The sequence below is a fragment of the Chinchilla lanigera genome, unplaced genomic scaffold, assembly GCF_000276665.1.
Source record: "Chinchilla lanigera isolate Chin_1 unplaced genomic scaffold, ChiLan1.0 scaffold00039, whole genome shotgun sequence".
Taxonomy (NCBI): Eukaryota; Metazoa; Chordata; class Mammalia; order Rodentia; family Chinchillidae; genus Chinchilla; species Chinchilla lanigera.
The window spans coordinates 1867063-1885631 of record NW_004955440.1 but is presented as its reverse complement, the minus strand read 5'-3'; the positions used below and the strand labels follow the sequence as shown (position 1 = coordinate 1885631).

The 18569-nt window shown below is 39.5% G+C and overlaps 1 protein-coding gene across 5 annotated transcripts in view; it reads right to left on the bottom strand.

The window, feature by feature from the left end:
- The window catches only part of Mgat5 (mannosyl (alpha-1,6-)-glycoprotein beta-1,6-N-acetyl-glucosaminyltransferase), a 299821-nt gene that overhangs the window by 119207 nt on the left and 162045 nt on the right, over window positions 1–18569 (bottom strand). For all 5 annotated transcript variants that reach the window (XM_005390737.2, XM_005390738.2, XM_005390739.2 and 2 more), the window contains 4 exons: window positions 9293–9364; window positions 7446–7607; window positions 3643–3812; window positions 523–657 (listed from right to left, as the gene is read on the bottom strand). In XM_005390737.2, the coding sequence (XP_005390794.1) occupies window positions 523–657; window positions 3643–3812; window positions 7446–7607; window positions 9293–9364 (539 nt within the window). The remainder of the gene's footprint in view (window positions 1–522; window positions 658–3642; window positions 3813–7445; window positions 7608–9292; window positions 9365–18569) is intronic.

The following is an 18569-nucleotide window of genomic DNA, read 5'->3' as shown; positions in this document are numbered from 1 at the left end:
AGCATCTACCTGGGTAAACTCGGAGCTCGTCCACTAAACACTACATGGAGTAGTGTAGCCCACACGGAGCACAGACTTATGGTAAGAAGGAAAAGCCCTCAGCCTTCACACAAGGTGTCCCAACTTTTACTCCCATCAATGACCACACTGATATGGAAAAGGTAAGACAGAAATGCGTCATCACCTCAAACCAAGGACTACAAAAAGGAACAACCTCTAGATTTTATTGACATCCTTATTTTATTAAACAGATGAGGCCAGCTTAGGCATACTGAAAAGAATCTTACGTATTAAGAAGGCTGGACACTTGTTTTCTCAAGATAGCAATGAAAATAATGAATAGCCCTACAAAGTAGAAAGTCACTGTGCAAATTCTGAATTTCAATTAGGAATGAGAAACACATTCCATACTATTCAAAAGATAGTATTTAATCATCTTTTTCTAGGCACAACCATACAACTCTTGTTGGGGGTTAAAAGAACTAAAAAAGACAACAAAATACAACAGTATGTAGTACTTACTGGTAATGAACCCAAGATGGTCCCAGAGTTTTCTTGAACTGAGCAAGTCCCACAATATCAATATAAATGAGCTCGACGATTCTGTCTCCTACAGTTGGGCAGCCAGACCGGTTCCCTACAACCTTCTTCATAATTCTACAGAAAAAGGGCAGAAAAGAGGGCAGAAAAGAAACCACTTACTTTGAGGTACTGAACTTGGCAAATTTAAGAGGCAAATAACCACCCCCAAAATTTTTATGACAGCGTGGCCCTTCCAAGTCTCTCAACTGTCTCAATTCTTCAGACCTGTCAAGTCCAACCTAGACCCCGATTCTGAATCGTGAAAAAGCAAACAGCACTGTGAACAGACTATCTGAAACCCAGGAAGGTGTGGCTCTGCATCCACCTTCACTGTCTAGCAGTTAGGAGACCTTCGGGAGGTACTTGGCCTGAATCTCTCTTTCCTCACCCCCAGGAGGGAAAAAAAAAGATTGAATACAAAGGTGATATTCTACCTCTTACTTATCTGACCTCTCCATTTTCTAAATGTTTTCCACTTTTAGGCGCTATAGTACTGATGACTTTTTATACAGTCTTGCCCTGTTCACTAATTTTTCTGTTATGTCAAATTTCTCCTTTTAACTAGACTACATTCCAGAACTGGCACTCGGGACTATATTTTTTCATTAACTTTTCTTTCACTCATGTCCTCAACCTCCTACCTGGACCTATAAGGCCACCCCTGCACTCAGGAGCAGTATGCCAACCTTACGGGTAGGAAGAAATACTAAGCATCTCAGAAATACTCAGAAACAGTCAGCACTCTCGCCTCCTAGCACTGTTCACACTTCACTACAATCCTTCACCGCTCCATGAAAATCCTAGGACAAAAATCACAAACGGAGCTCTGTTCTACAGGGCTGTTCCCCTATTATTTTAAGGCACCCTTCTCCTCCCTCTCAGAGTTTCTGACAAGGGTAGGTTCCACAGAATCAATTTCTTCCTAAAGATTGGAAAACTTTTTATAAGGGCTGGAAAGTAAATACTTTCATCTCTGCAGACCACACAACTCGGCCACCATAGGATGAAGGTGGCCGTAAACGATACCTAACAACGAAGATAGCTGCACTCCCCTGAAACCTCACCAAAACAGAGACAGGGCTGGTTTGCCTGTAGTGTGCAGACCTCTGGTCCACCCTGTGTTCAATCGTTCTCAAACCTATTTACATGCTGGATTTACTTGGATGCATCATAAAATACTTATGGCTGTGTTCTACTCCCAAAGGCTATGTTAACTGCTTTGGGAATGGTCTACGAGGACTTCAAGGAGATCCCCAAAACCTAAAAAATTAAATAGAAAGCTCCCAAGTGATGCTAACTGCAGGCATATTTGGGGATCACTCTTCTATGTTGTTCCCCCAATTATCTTCCTAAATAAAACACGTCTAGTCCTGATCTTGATGTGATAAAGAGCAACACCACCACAGACTTTCCTTTGACTACAGGGTAAGTCTCTGCCTGGTGAATTTCTAATAGGCCTCTTCTGAGCTCCCTAAGCAGTTCCTGTCATTGATACTTGCATAGTATCCATTTGTTCAGCTACCCATTCATTCATTTACTCACTCATTGGTTCAGTATTTGTACGAGCACCTACAGTGTACTAGGCACTAAGTGCTAAATATACCGTGGTGAATAATATTCAGTTTTCTGCACTCCCTGTACTTACAATCTAGAATCCATATCTCCATTAGCACTAATAGATTTGTAATTACTACAATTATTATTTAATGTATTAGCTGTAATTATCAAATGACTGGCAGCCCCTTAACTACAAGCTAGTCAATGCTGTGGGTCCCATACCGAAACCAGCTTATAGGAGGCACTGAGTAAGTGATGAAGAAGAGTATGAATGCATCCACATTATGGGTTACGGACCCACCATGCTTGAGAGCAAGCAGGAAGAAGGCAACAGGACACAGCCTGTTTAGGAGCAGGGGGGAGGATTAAGGGTTGAAAAGACCTCTAGCTTGTCTTTCTCTGAAAAAACCAATGCAGGACTGGGTGCAAATCACCATGATCCCTAAGACCTCAGACAACACACTTTGGTTTGAATCTCAGCTTTCTTATTTTTAAAATGCAGACAACAGTAGTACCTACCTCAGGCGCTACAGACCAGTAAGTGGTCCACAAAGGTTAGCTGTAAATAGTCATGATCAACAAGAGTTGTCATAATTATTGATACTACCATTGTAACGTTTATCATTTGAAAAAATGACTGACAAGTGATAGTTGATATATTCACCGAACTTATTGCTTTTATCCCAATATATACTGCCACCAACCAGGGATGGAACTTGCACGTAAGGTAAGGGACCTCATCGGGCATCAATGCCTTGAACCATAGAATGGGAACAGGATGGATCATTTATTTGCTTTAACCCCCTGTTCTAGCTCTCTCTCAAATGTTCATTCACAGCATTTCTCCTGGAAATACTGGACACTGCCACATGGTATTTGGCTGCCGGGTAGGACATCCCTAAGGGCAGTTACCCAGGAGGGAGGAGATCTAGGTGTCCCTGTTTGGCCAGCTGTGTAAATGGAAAAGGGATTGCGAGATGGTTAGAGGTAGATGAGAATTTCAGCGTAACACAAAACCAAGGAAGAGTTAACAGAATGAGCTGAGAGTTGGCTAATTGAAAAAGGATTGGATCAGGGCTTTCAGGAAATTTATTTTACCCAAATTAAATTATACACAGGAACCTGCCTTGTTTTAAGACTTAGAAAGCCTGATGTTGAGCAGGGAACAGTATGAATTTCAGTAAGAGATGGGGAATTAGAAAAGTCAATAATGGTTTGTGCTGCAGATGTGGGAAGCACCTGTAATAGCAAAGAATAAGCTCCTTAGTTTGAATTTTCTGGCATTCATTCATGAAGCCTCGGGAGCCTGCAGCTACAATGAAAACATATTATCCTTTTCACAGTGTATGTATTTAGCTCCCAAAAATAATCTTCTTATCTCCTGTTTAGTGAATTATCACTTTCATTTTCCTCTGCAAGAAATTACACACTAATAGAGGGTTTTAAGAGTTTACAATTTCTTTTCTGTATCCTGATTTTAAAATTGAAAAGTAATCTCCTTACTCCTTGAGCTCAGCCAGTGAAGCTGAAATCCTAATGTCATGGCCCAGTAAGTACAGAGATGTAATTAAATCACTCCACTGAACTAATTCACCAAGAGGGCCACCACTGAACGCTGTCTCTGCGATCTTAAATCCAGATTCCTTGGTCAGGAGTCCCAGGTGAACAAGGACCTGGAAGACAAAAAAGGGGCATATTCATTTGCACTGAACCACATACAAGGCACACAATGCCACACCACAGAGCGATCAACCAATTCTAACAGCACGCTTATGTCGTAATGAAATCTCAACATGGGGTATGCCATTTTTCTAGAAGGTAAGAAAATGGGAAAGCAGTAATTTTTTCATGGTTTTGAGAGGGAAAATCATTACTGTCCTTAGTGTGGCTATGAATATGAGGTATGGATTATCTTGTTTTATAAAAATAGGGTACACTTGTAAAATCAGAATTAAAGGAAAGTAAGCTAAGATACTAGAGTATCTTTTAAGAGTATTTAGCTTTCTCTTTTCCAGAGCTGAAATATTTAAATCTTTTCCAATGAAAAATTTCCAACAGAAAAAATCAGGCAAGACGATACAGTCAGCCCCAACAGGCTTCCCACATAATTTCAACAACTATTAATTCATGACAAATCTTATGTAATCTATATTTCCTTTTCTCCTGACCCCCTAGAGTAATTTTGAAGCAAAAGTCAGAGGTTCTTCTTGCCATCTGTAAATATTTCAAAATGTATCTGTAAATAAAAATAAACCTTCACTTAAAAAAACATGGCCCCATCACTGTCACCTCTAAAGGAGCTATTAATTCCTTAATGTCACCCAGAATACAGTTAATGCTTCTAATTCCTCAGCTTACTCCTGCCCCCTGTAAGGGCAGTTATGTGATTCAGAAGTTAAAGTGTACACATTATAACTGCCTCATTCATCTCTTAGCCGCCTTTAATCTCTGTAATTCCCTATTAGCCTTTCTTTGAGGGGGTTGTTTATAATTTATTCATTAAAGACACTGGGTTATATTTCTAACAGAGTCTCCCACATTCTGAATTTTGCTGATTGCAAACCTAAGGCATTGCAAAAACAGATCATTCTGTCCTTCGTATCTGTGGTCCATTAGTAATTAAAGCTTAAGGTATGATCAAATTCACATTCAATTTTTTTACTTCCTAAGTGTTACTCTGAACTTTCCCTAGAGAGAAAAATACATAGGTATCCTTGTTTTGGGAATTAGCAGCCACTTATAATCAGTAACTAAACTCAAGTCTTTTGGGGACAGCAAAGTATTGATATATTCTATCATTCCTTTTTCATCTATTAGCTAAAAATACATCTATAAAGAGAAACTCCTCTATTTGGTCAAGCCGAGGTACAGTTTGCATAGAATAAGCCTACTAAATACTTGATTTTTAAAAATTTATTTTCCAGTTTTCAGGATAGCAAGCTTTTTTGGTTTTGTTTTTTAGTTTTTTTTTTTTTTGAGACAGGGTCTCAAAAATTCACTATGTAGCCCAGGCTGGTCTTGAACTCATGGTGATCTTCCTACCTTCTTTAGTGTGGATTACTTCCCTTTAATTCTGACTTTACAAGTATATCCCATTTTAAAAAAGCAAAATGATCCTGAGTGCTGGGATGACTGGTGTGTGCCACCATGCCCAGCAATAACAAGTTTTTTGAAAGCATATTCTAATTATGATTCATGTTCTGTGTAGTTTTTACATATTATAAAATTATGCACATAAGCATATTTAATGTGTTTCACTAAATTGTGGTTATTACCCTATCAAACTGTCCCACCTTGACCAGCGGGAGGCTCTTAAAGTGGGCTCCTCAATTCTTTGGGCACATCCTCACAGCCTTTCACAGCTTCTTTGCCCTTAGGTACGACAAGATGTTCTAAGTTTGCCATGTACAACTTCTACCTCCTTGACATGCCGATTTTCCAAGAATCTCTTACACCACTTGGTGGAAAGAGCATTTAGAGATCAAAGTCTAGGGTTTAAGGGACCCTAATGAATCACTGAAAGCCTTTTCAGTGGTACTAGCTAGGAAATGTATTATTCCTCTATGATACAATAAATTAAGAGTTCTTACCAGTACTTCAAATTCAAACTCAGGACTGTAATATTTTTACATAACACTATTCATCTTATATCTGTTATTTCCTCTCTCCCACAATGAAAATCCCACTTCTCAAAGACACTAACATAATTATTCATTTGTGGTTATCCAGTTATTCACAATGAATTCAGAATGAGAACACTGATACTTCCAAATACAACTTGATTTGTAAAAATTGTTTTAAAATATTTTTGCAGCTCTTTTTGTCCTCTGTGACATCCCATCAGAAATGTTCCATTTATTGGATTCTAAAGGCATTAACAATAGTTCTCTCAAAAAAAAAGTAGTTCTCTTAGTATGCTTATATCAAAACTGGGTGGATATGTGGTCAATTCTTCATTTTTATTTTCCTTATGAATTTTATTATAATTAAATGTTCATGCAATGTAAAATGGCTCCAGCATCAAATGTACAAAGCATGATACATTCAGAGAGGTTTAGTTTCTATACCTTTTATCTCTACACTAGTCCCTTTTTTTTTATTGTGCTAAAGTAAGCAGTTACTCTTTTAATAAAATTTACCCTTTTAACATATGCAGTTTAGTAGCATTAAGAACATTTACCTCTCACCACCATCCATTTCCTTTATTTTTAATTTTTTGATTTTCTCTTTCAATTTATAAAAATGTAAGTGTAATAAACATACGAAAGTTACATATTTGTGTAGATGTACAGATCTGTATGTAGGCATGCATGCAGATAAAAAGTCCCTCTTCCTTTTAAAAATAATGTATACTAGTCTCCACTTAACTTTTTTACCTGACGATATATCCTGCAGACAACTCATTAAAACTATGGAGAAATATTCTTTCCTTTTACCGGCCACTTGCACACTTTTAACACATGCTCCCCACACACTATTTATTTAGTGCCACACTGTCAGGTCATGGTGTCTCAAACTCAAGGGATCTAAGCACAACTGACCCATTAAACTGTGACTTGGGGTATTATAAAATGTATCCATATATTCCTTTTCAAAGATATTAAATGTGTCAGATTCATTCTGAAGTTCTTTTTAGATGTGGGAACAAATGGTTTACTTTGCTCTGAAATCAGAACATTTAATCCACAGCCATGTCCCTGAATCTATAACAAAGTAAACAAATGGTTTAATTTGCTCTGAAATCAGAACATTTAATCCACAACCATGTCCCTTAATCTATAACTAACAGGATAGAACATCTTCTAGGCCAGGGGCATGCCACAGGGTTTCTAAGCATGTCCCATGAACTTAAACAACATGGCTCAAGTTTAATAAAATCTCCTTCCTAGATATAGAAGCAGAAGCACCAATTAGATAGAACAGCCGTGGAACTCACAGGCCCAGACCCCAAATGAACAAACCACCGCCATGTGAAATTGCCACGGTGCTGTAACAGGAAGTCCCCAAAGGCTGGACTCATGGAGAAAGTTTCCTACTACCCTCAGACAGACAGACAGACAGACAGCTGAAAGGAAAACCTGACAGGCAAATGTTAAATTTAACTTTACTGAGAAATTTGTATTGGTCTCTGCTAAATGAAAGTATTGCAGATAATAAAAGCTAAAAAAGGGCTGCACAAGAGGCTAGGCTGATTTACCTTCAGGGATCATTTGAGACATGACATTTCTCTTACTCTTGTCTGCAAGCAAAATCAAATTTTGAAATAAAACTGGCATCTAACTGAAATGAATTAAGAAGAAACTCACTTTCTTCCGCTTTCTCTTCTCAAGATTTTGCTTTTCTGCCAGGGACTTGATTGCCTGGATCCAAGCATCAGCCATTCGCCGGATCCGCAGTCTCATCCATCGGAATTCTTCATGCTTTTTCATCATACTATAGAGAATATTAAAATCCGTACGAATTTCTGCCTAGAAACAGAAATTTAATAAAATGTATAGAAGATAAAAGCCAAAAAGCCTAATGCTTTTCATGATGTGATATTTGAAAACTTGAAAGCAATAGTCAATTAAAACCAGGGCTTCAAAAATGCATCTTGCCATGCTGCCCAGCTTTTATTAGTAGGTCCCAGGATTGCAAATTAAAGCAAAGGTCCCTGAGTGCTGATCCGTTATAAGGGATATCATTAAAAAATTAGAAACTGAGAAAGGCAGTGCAGTCACTGCAAAGCCTTGAGCTATGTTAAAGTGCAGTTTTTACAACAAGCATGCTTGATGTACCTTGAAATTCTCTGTTCTGAAACTTATTGTGCTACTTGGATCGACTGCTAGATAGCAGACCCCCAGGAAAACTGAAGTCAGATCTGAATATGTTATCCAACATCATGTTGGCCGCCAATGAACCTCTTTCTGTACACAGAATTAAATAGGGAAATAAATGCTCATCTTCTAGTTTTGTCCCAGTTCAAACCACCAAAAATTTATTATTTTTAAGGTATTTAAAAACCAAGGATAGGGGCTGGGGATTTAGCTCAGCAGCACAGCGCCTGCCTGGCAAGCGCAGGGTCGTGAGTTCAATTCCCAGTACCAGAAACAAAACAAAACAAAACAAAACAAAATATATATATATATATAAACCAAGGATAATCTTTCCCTACCACAGTTTAATACTGTTTAAAATTCTGACCAGTATGATTTAAAGTCCAAGGGGTATTTTTCCTAACATGCTGAATAACACAGCTGGGTGCAACTCATGACTGCAGCCAGAGAGAAACACAGTACTAGTATTTATTTCGCAGAACACCTCGAACACACTGAATCTATCTTTTAGTTGTCACCATAGTTCACTTAAACACCCATCTACCACGGTTCTTGTGGTCAGCCACAAGAACTAGGGCCCACCCAGCCAAGCCCCTTGATTTCCATATTACCTATGGGTATTCTGTGCTAGAATGGCAGAACTGAATAGCTGCAACACAGACTGCACAGCTTGCAAAGATGAAAATATTTACTATGTAGCTTTTCAAAGAAAAGTTTGTCAATCCCTGGTCTAAAGAACAAAGGCTTCAGTTTTCAAAGTGGCACATGCAGTGATTCACAGTCTCTTCCCCACCTTTCCAATCTCAGCTTCATCTCAGCCTCATCCAAATCTCCCCTCCCCGTCCCTGAGCTACGCTCTACAATACCAAGTGTTCACTTTCATGTTAATCTGGGATACCTTCTCTCCTTGACCTCTTACAAACTCATTCATCATCTTAAATTCAGCTCGAATGTCATCTTCTCTTTGTAATCTACCCTGACCTTTGCAGGCTTCCTCATTATTGCTGTCAGCCTACTTTAAAGCACTGTGACAGGCATGGTCATTATTTACAACCACCGTCCTCAGTAGGTCACCCACTGCCTACACATTGGCACCAGCTCTTACTCCTATCAGTTGCCCATCATCTCGGGACCCTCAAAGAATTGCTCAATAAATAAATCTATGCTAACAGGTTGACTGATTTGGTCACCTTGATTTCTACAGGCCTGGTAGTGAAAGTTCTTCAGCTGAACACTATTTTAAACTATAGCTGGCAAATCTAAGAAGACTCCACATGCATCACTTAACAGCTGACCTAAATGCACAAATTTAGGAAGAGTTTTCCAAAATCATTTACCAGTGAATTATGATCAGCTTCTTCATAGGGATTTTTTGCTCTCCAAGGTAAATGAGGACACCAATTTTCAACCTGCAAAACATAAATCAGTGACACTAAGTATTATAGTTTATCTTCAAATGGATTAATATGTGTACAATGTGCTGATAACTGTTTCTGGCACACAACAGCAATATTAATGTGGGATAGTATCAGCTAGCGATGCAGGTTCCCTCTCAGGTGGGGAACAACAGGAGCATTTGGAGAGGTTTGACCATCTGTCCTTCAGAGTACTTTCCAGGGACTGATTACATTTCTATTTAATCCTCACACTTCTATACCAGACAGAGAAACTTCGAAAGCTTAAGGACTGGAACATGGCTATAGGAAATGAGAATGTGAAGGTGCCTCTGTGGCCATGGAGCAAATGGACAGGAACGATCTGCCACCTGAGGCTGCCTGCCAGGAAAATGAACAGGGTGGCATCTGAACCACAGAACTCAATGTTTTTATCTGAGACTCACCAACGCAATCAATACCTTAAGGCCAGTTGGTCAAGGCTTTCTCTTATTTTCTGGCTATTCACTTCATACTACTTTAGGAAATATGGCGTTAAAACCTACAGGAGGATGAGATGAAGGGAGAAATGGAAGCTGGATTGTTCTGTCAATGCCAGGTTTAGGTATTTGGGGGGAGGGAGGAAAGAGAAACAAAGAAAGCACCAGGAATAAAGCACCTAGACTTCATAGGAATTACTTCAAAGACAGTTACAGCAAAGAAAATCGTGCAAATTAATTTCTAGGAAATGAAAAACGAGAAATCCATAGAGCAATACTGATGTTCGGCTTGCCTAAAATAGTCATAAAACTTCAAAATAACATTATTAACCATTTAGTAAAATATAACTTTAGTACATTTGGCTAACAGTCAGGCATTCAGAATATTTTTTAGTATCGGCTGGATCTTTCAAATGTAAGCGTGGCGCGTCCTTGGAGATGGGAGGACCATGCGGGGAACCACAGACTCATGGCTCAGCAGAGCAGAATTGTGCAACGCAGTTCGCCCTCTAGAAATGGGTGAGTTTGCAAAGAAACATGTCAGTTTCACTAACCTAGAAATTATTCATAAGGCAAGGTGTTGTTTCCTCTGCCCAAATATAATTGGTCTGATTTGCATAAAGCCATCTGCCACTGCCAGTGATCCGAAAGCAGCACGCCAAGGGCAGCAAGGCTTAGGGGAGGGCAGAATAATCCCAGGATACAAAAGTGCAATATTCTCTTTTCCTCTTAGGCAGTAAAATTAAGAGTTTATGATATTTGTGAATGACTTTAGAGACTCAAAACCACTCCCCACAAGAAAAGCTGAAATTGCTTTTATTCATTAAAAAAAAAAAACAAAAAAACACTCACCTGCTTTGGAGGCCTATGGTCTAATTACTGCGGCTTTCAGCTATATGACCATGAAAGGGAAAATGTGGAGTTCCACAAAGGAGAAAAATGAGAAAAAAAGGAATTCTGCAAGAGGATGACATCTCAGGCAGTTGCAACATTACACACATCTGCACCTCATATTCTTAGCCCAGATTGAATTATTTAGACCCAATTAAATTTTTGTAAATGAACGCAATGAAACATCCTTGTAAAATGTATATTTATGACATGAAGGCTTCAAATGGATGACTTCACTGTGATCCTTCCACCCATGTCCCCCACCACAGACACACACACACACACACACACACACACACACAAGTAAACAAGGTACAGATTTGAAGTAAGCCTTACAACAAAATAAACAAGTTTATAAAGTAATCCATTGGGATTAAAAAAAAAAATCTCTCCACGAAGAGCATGATTGAGAAAGATGAAAAAGACTATGAATAAAGATCATCAATTAAAAGGAGAGGGGCTGGGGATTTAGCTCAGTGGCAAAGCGCCTGCCTGGCAAGCGCAAGGTCATGAGTTCGGTTCCCCGTACCGGAGAAAAACCAAAAAAAAAAATTAAAAGGAGACACATCAGTGAGACCATATATTGATAAAGGACAGTACATTCCCTTCTCATTTCTCTACCCTGAGAAGACTCTTTCAAGATTTCAATCTGATGAAAATACAGTTCAAGGTGATCTAAAATATGACTTCCATACAAAATCCTCAAGACTGTAATTCCTCTCTGAAGTTGACCATTTATCTTAGTCTTTCTTACTCTAAATCACTAGATGTTACTTTGCAAAATTCCAAGCGCATCCCTTTACAAATATGGAAAAGAGCATTGGTCCAACCGAGCTTTTAGTGAGAAACTTCAGTTACACATTCACTCAGAATGGTGGAAAATCTGATTGTCAACATCTTAACCCAGAACAAAAGGGTGGGTTTTTAGGGTTGTTTCTGTACAGACTGATAGGATAATTGGTTAATGAAATAATTAAATTACATGTAAAACCAATTGTCCCATAGAGAGAAAGGGAAAAAAAAAACAAGCCATTTCTTTCTGAAACCTCAGAGGATTACCAGGATTGGAAGAAAGCCAGCACTGGCAATAACTCCACGTACTGAAACGAACAGCCCTCCCATGAGCAACATTTTCCTAAATAAGAGTCACATTAATAACATTCAGGGAAAATCTTGCTCATGGCCTACAGCACAACCTCCCGGTATCCTAACACTGTTTTCTGGCTAATCTGACTATAACTTAACCCACCAGGAGAACATCCTACCAATAAAGCCAGGCCCCTAGGAGGTGGCCATCCCCTGCCTGACCTGGAGGCAGCCCTCACAGTTAAATACCATTCTGCATAGTGCCTCTCCTGACTCACAACTCCAGTGTCCTACATTTGCTTGTGGCCACCTTCCTCCACCCAGTGCCTTAGCCACACTTTCCCAATGGTGGCATTTAATTGTGTATCTGTCCTCAGCGCAGATATCCTAGAAACATCGCCCGTAACTCTCTGCCCCCTCTCTGCAGAACTCTCAGAGCCTCGGCAACCCCTCCTCAGGGCCTTTGCCTGAGAAGCCATTGGATGTCTTTAATAGTAGCCTGTAATTCCCTGCAGTTAAGTTTCAAAATTGAAAACTGTCTGAATTTATGGTAACATGCACACAACAGTTGATAGAGGAGCAGAACCATTACTCTAATAACCTTCAATTTGAGGCAAAACTCCTTGGACATGAACTGATCCTTTTAGTGCACTGGCCTCAGGCCACAGAATGAGGAGGCAGCCGAGCCGGAGACCAGCCAGCCTGGCATTCTGGAACACTGATGCATATTCCACAGAGAGGGCCCTATAAATCACTTTCCTTGAGCGAGGAGACATAAAATAAAACAATTTGATTTTTGACATTTCTCCTCCTGGTGATTTAACCTCCTTTGAACTAACAAGGTTTTGCGGCTTAATCATGAGGACTGAGAATCATCAAAGCATTTTCAAGTCCCTCAAACTTCTAACTAGGTCAGGCTTATTTTCAAGGTCTGTAGGATGAACACTTCATTATGTTCAGGTTAAAAAAAAAACCCTGCAGTTGGATACATATAGAGCTCAAGCTGGAGTTTAAAGGAGGAATGAAGTAGTAATGAAATTGCTGCAAAACCCAGAAAGACTCAAGGTTTAATATATACACATTTAAGTATACCATGGTGTCAATGCAGAAATATTTTCTGTTGAAAGAAGTGTCAGACTGTGTTATAGGCTCTATTTTCACTATCAATGTGCAGAGTTGTGTTCAAGTGCATCACTGATAAAGGAGTTTATGTCCTATTTCTTAGATGGGAAGTATAATCAGACCTAAATGGGAAAATGCACAGAAAAATACTCAGATTATCTGTGGATAACAGTATTATGGGTGCTTTTCATTTTCCTCTTGTTAATCTGCATAATTTCTGTAAGAAACATTAAGGAATAGAATTATTAAATGAGATACATTACAAAAATATACAAATGTTTACTTTAGGCTTAGCATGTATCAGGTTCCCTGAAAAATAACACAGAAATATGCATATTTCAATCACTTAACCCCTGAGGGGCCCAGGTTGTGAGTACTATCACCACATAAAAACCCAAGGCTTACTGACAATTTGCTGAGGTAATCCCGCTAGGGAGGAGCGGGCCCAGGGGACAACTGCAATGTGTTGTTTCCCTGACCAAGACTAAGGAGGTCTCTTTAAGATCAAGCTTAGTGAGGGACCAGAGAGCTGCTGGATGAAGAAAGAGGACTGAGTCTGGGATCAGCCAAAATGTGTGTGCCCAGCTCTGCAAATAGCTAGACATGTAACCTTAAACTATGCGGCTTTCAAGATTCCTTGTATCCTTCATTCTGTTATATTGTAAAGTCAAAAACAGAATTTTAGGTCATCCTGTTAGCTAGCTGTTAGCTGATGTAAGAAACATTAGCTGCTGTAAGAAACATTAACAAATAGAATTACTAAATGAGATACATTACAAAAATATACAAATGTTTACTTTAGGCTTAGCATGTATCAGGTTCCCCGAAAAATAACACAAAAATATGCATTCATCATCCTGTTAGCTGATGAACACAACTGTCTGTATGGCAATTTGCTTGTACACATGCAAACACATACTCGTTATACTTATCAAATGTAGTGACTCACTAATGAACATGCTAAAATGTACACAAGGGACTTCTCTCTACCACACACCAATCGTCTGCCCACTCTACACTCTTAAGCTTCAAACGGGAGTGCCTCAGCTACACGGCCCCTGCACAGGACAACAGTGGTGATTAATATTTTGGCCCAGCAGCTTGCTGAGGGTTGTATATGGGAGACTGGGTACAAGAGACAAAGGGAACAAACATCTATCACCAAGTAGCAGGATCTGAGCGCTAGGATGAGCCCGCTGCACGCATAACCTCACTTGGTCACTTGGTCATTCAAATAATCTTTTGAGAAAGACTGCTTATCATGCCAGATGAGGACATGAGACAGAGACAGGATTTAGCTAAGGGCTGAAATGCTGTCTGTCCATCCTGCCCCAGAGCTGGTAAGCTTAATCACTACTTAATAAGCACACAAACCAAACTTTTGGGGTAGAACATCAAAAGAAGCTGCAGTAAGTTCTGTGTCCCTGGGGTTCTAGTGAGACGATGACACAGGATTTCCAAAATCCACTCCAAATCCCTACAGGGGAGAAAAGTCAATTTTCCTTCACACAGGAGCACAGCAGAGGAATTCTGCACCAGTCAGACAGGTAACGTCCTGACCTGCTTCTAAGCTCTCGCTCCGCATACTCGTTGCTGCACACTGGCGAACTGGCCTCACTTGGCCTGCAACCACACTGGAGACACATTAACGGCCAAAGTTGCCCCATTTTATCAGGGAGTCACATTCTAGAGACCAGGAGGTAACTCTTATGGGTGATGTGAGTGGGGCCTGGAGTGTAGAGTCAGGCAAATAATGCGAAGGGACAATGCGAATAAAAGATGGGCAGGAGAGAGCTATGCCTCCTCACATAAACGGCTCATTCCACTCTGGTGGTCTAATCTGATCCCTCATATTCTCTTGCAGATATAGAATTAGAAAGCATTATAACAGACTTCTTAATAATTACTCAAAACATCTCTGGCTTCATGTCTCAACCTTAATGTCTTAGCAGATTTTTAAAGTTATAAATTTTCCAAGATGCTTTTGTAAGATAAGAAGGCAGCAGCTAGGGGAAGTTGCCCACTCAGAACAATGACAATAAAAAGCTACCACCTATGTTGTAAATGCTTGGAATAGAATTGTTTATTCAATAAATATACACTGTGGAGGACCACATAGGCAACTCTTCTTGAAGGAGGAATAATTGTTTCCATTTTGGCTGCACCTGACCCTATTTCCACGTACTGATATGTACAGAGCTGGCTAGAACTTTTTCTTTTCCCTTCAGTTGGCTTTAAGCAATGCATACTGGTCCAGCTGGGGTGCTGATGTATAGTCTTCGAAGCAAAGACGACAGGGAAGTGTTTCCCCAGACCCCACTGTTCTCTTGTGTGAGCCAGGACGAGGTAGGATGGAGAGCTGTGCTGCACACCATTGGCTGGGATCAAGCTTCAAGATGTAAGGCTAGGCTTTCCCAGGGCATAAAAGATTACACATCAGAGCAGAAGCACCGACCCAAAACATTAGATACTATGTTATGCTGGTTGCTCTTTCTGCATACCCTTGCCATGGGTTGCGCTGGAAGTGGTAGATTAGAACTGACACATTAGAATTCTAGTAACTTCTCCATGAGGTTATAAGTATAAACCTCCTGGGCCTTGACGAGGACCAGGAAAGGCTCTCTATACATATGGCATGTACTACACCACTGTATATGAGAATAAAATGAGTCAAAAGTCTCTCTTAAAGACTCTACTTATAAATTGGATGCTGATGGTCACCCCTGGGCCTTTGCACAGTGGGAACTTGCTGTTCCCACTGCCTGCTGAACACTTCTGTCAGACGTTTGCGTTTTTTATCTCACACCTCCTTCAGACAGCATCCCCTCACCTTCTCAGTGGGGCTTCTTCTGAGCACTCTGTCAAAACCTGACGCATTAATTTTTCATTAGCACTTGCTGCCTACTATTTTTTTCTTCTATTGCACTTAGTATAATCTAAGAGATTATACATTTTACTTTTTGATGCTGCTAACTCTTCTCATAAAACATAACCTTGATGTTTTCTCATTCAGATGCCCAGAACTCAGAAAAATCCCATGGCAGTGAGTGCCATGGCACCCAGCGTATGGTCCTTGTGTGTTACCTCCTTAGATATATGGTTGAGTCCCAGGTCCACGCAGCAGAATACCTTACACCAGAGAGCAAGAAAATGACTAAGAACTGCCAAGGAGCCAGGCATGGGGTGCATACCTGTAAACCCAGCACTCTAGGAGGACTACAAGTTCAATCCAGGGTGGGAAACTTAGTAAGACCCTGTCTCAAAACTTAAAAATAACTTTAAACAGGGCTGTGGATATAGCTCAAAGCAAAGGCCCTGGGTTTGATTCCCAGTACAGCCAAAAACAAAAAACAAAAAACAAAAAACAAAAAACAAAAACAAAACCCACAGAACAACAACAAAAAACAACTTTCCAGGTCATGTCAAGAAGATGCAGATGGCAACATCAATAGGTTTCAAAGCAGGAACAATAAGAGATATCAGTAATAAAAGAATTGCAGTCGATCATACATAGCAAATGTTTTAATTAATGACTTTATAATAATAAAAAGCCAAAAAACATACAAGCAAGCACAAATAAATTAATAAAGTGCTGGTTACAGGTGGAAGATGCTGGAAGACCAGCATCTTAGAAACACAAAAAAAACAACTTGGAAATAAATAAAGGTTTCCTATATATAAACTGTTTCTCAGGAAGACCAAATAGCACATGAGGAGTCACTTCTCTTCACCGAACTGCTCATGACATGTTAACAATGGGTCCCTAATGAATTTATGAACCTAGGCACTGATCACTAATTGCTCTCATAAAGACAGACAAGCAGGCATCATCTGCCTCCTAAGAGAAGTACGTAAGTACTTCAGAAGTACTAGCATCCTGGAAATGGTCTTGCAAAAATTAACAAGCCTAACCCTGACCAAGACTCATATCTAACTATGAATTTCCTGGAAATGTAAGGGGCAGAGGGCCAGGTTATATAATTATATGGAGATGTAAGTATCAATATTCAGGAAAGAGCAGATTAATACCAAACTAAAGCAATTTCTTCAACAAAAAAATCACCAGGGGAAAAAAATAAGAAATGGAAAAGAACCTAAAATTCGGGAGACTTAAGGTACATCAACAATTGGAATTTATGGTCCTCACTGCAACCCAGTTGGTATAAAAGGACCTAAAACTATGAACACTAATTTGATATTTGATGGTGTTAAGAAATCACAGTAATTATTTGGTGTGAAGTGGTATTAATAGTTATAATCAAAGTAATTTTATGTCTTAAGAGTCTCTTTAAAAGCTACACACTGAAATATTTATAGAAAATATGATGTTTCAAAATAACGGAGTGGGGGAAGCATGTAAATGAAATGACATGGCCATGAATTGAATATGCGTCATGAGCACAGGAGGTTTATTACACTGTATCGTACATATGTGATATCTCGCATATTAAAAAAGTTTAACATAAAAGTTTTAAGTATACTTTTGGGGCATGAAGTAGAAATTACAAGAGACAACATTTAAAAGTATGCAAAAAACAAGTGGAAGATTACGTCATCGAAGCCCTTGCCTATCATATGTATTCCAAGGAGCAAAGAGGGTTTGCAGTCTGGGGTTTGGCCAGTTATGTTCTTTCCCCTTTCAATTCTTTGTCTGGAGGAGGTCAGAAGAAGTCTAACTATAAACGCTGTAGAATCTGAAACTCAGAAGCAACCCAGAGGCATCATTAAGAAGAATATCAGAGAAGGGCGAATGTGTGGTGAGAACAGAGAGATCCACTAGGCTCCCTGACAAATGCCATTCTCTAAAGTGAGGATTAAAAAATCCTTTTGCTAAGGATGTCTTAAAACTCAGGTAACAAGAGCAACAGGTGCGCACAGATGAGAAAGATACAAATTAAGGAAGTGGGAAGAACATGATCATAAATCTCTGCTATCTCCTTTACTGCCAAGAACTGTTATCTGACGGAAAGGAATTTCCCATTTCACACTGCTCCCCGGGGACAAGGTGTGGGTTGGTCTTCTCAGGAAACAGGCTAGTGGCATTTTTAAAGTAGTTCTAGACTCATCCCAAATGTTAGTCTTTTTTTTTTTTTTTTTAAAAATTCAGATTTTCTCCTGCAACCGAAATACTGCATTCTTTATCACTCCCCACTTTGACAAATTAGTCTATGCAACACCATTTCCAAGTTATCTTTAGCAGCCCACACAGACCATAAATCCCAATCATTGTACTGGTTATTAGGGTTTCATTTCATGCTCGCATTCGCAAACATTTAAGCTTTCAACCTTTGCTGTTGGGCATTAATCTTGTCATTAATCAAGGGATTAAGTATGCTGGATTTAAACTCAAGGTTAATAGCATGCTCGGTCAATATTAGTTTTACATATTGCCAGGGGAAAACAGAAAGAGGCAAAGACCTTTATGCCTGTTGTTAATGAAATGTAGGAAACAGACTGATGGGTAAGGCATGAAATTGCTTCTTTTGTTCCAATATGAGGGATGGACACACACACACACACACACACACACACACAAACACACACACACAGATATACCCATAGTGATTTGAAGCAACAGTTTGTATACATCTAAAGGTCCAGCACTCGATCACTGGGAACTTTGACTACTTCTGATCAACTAT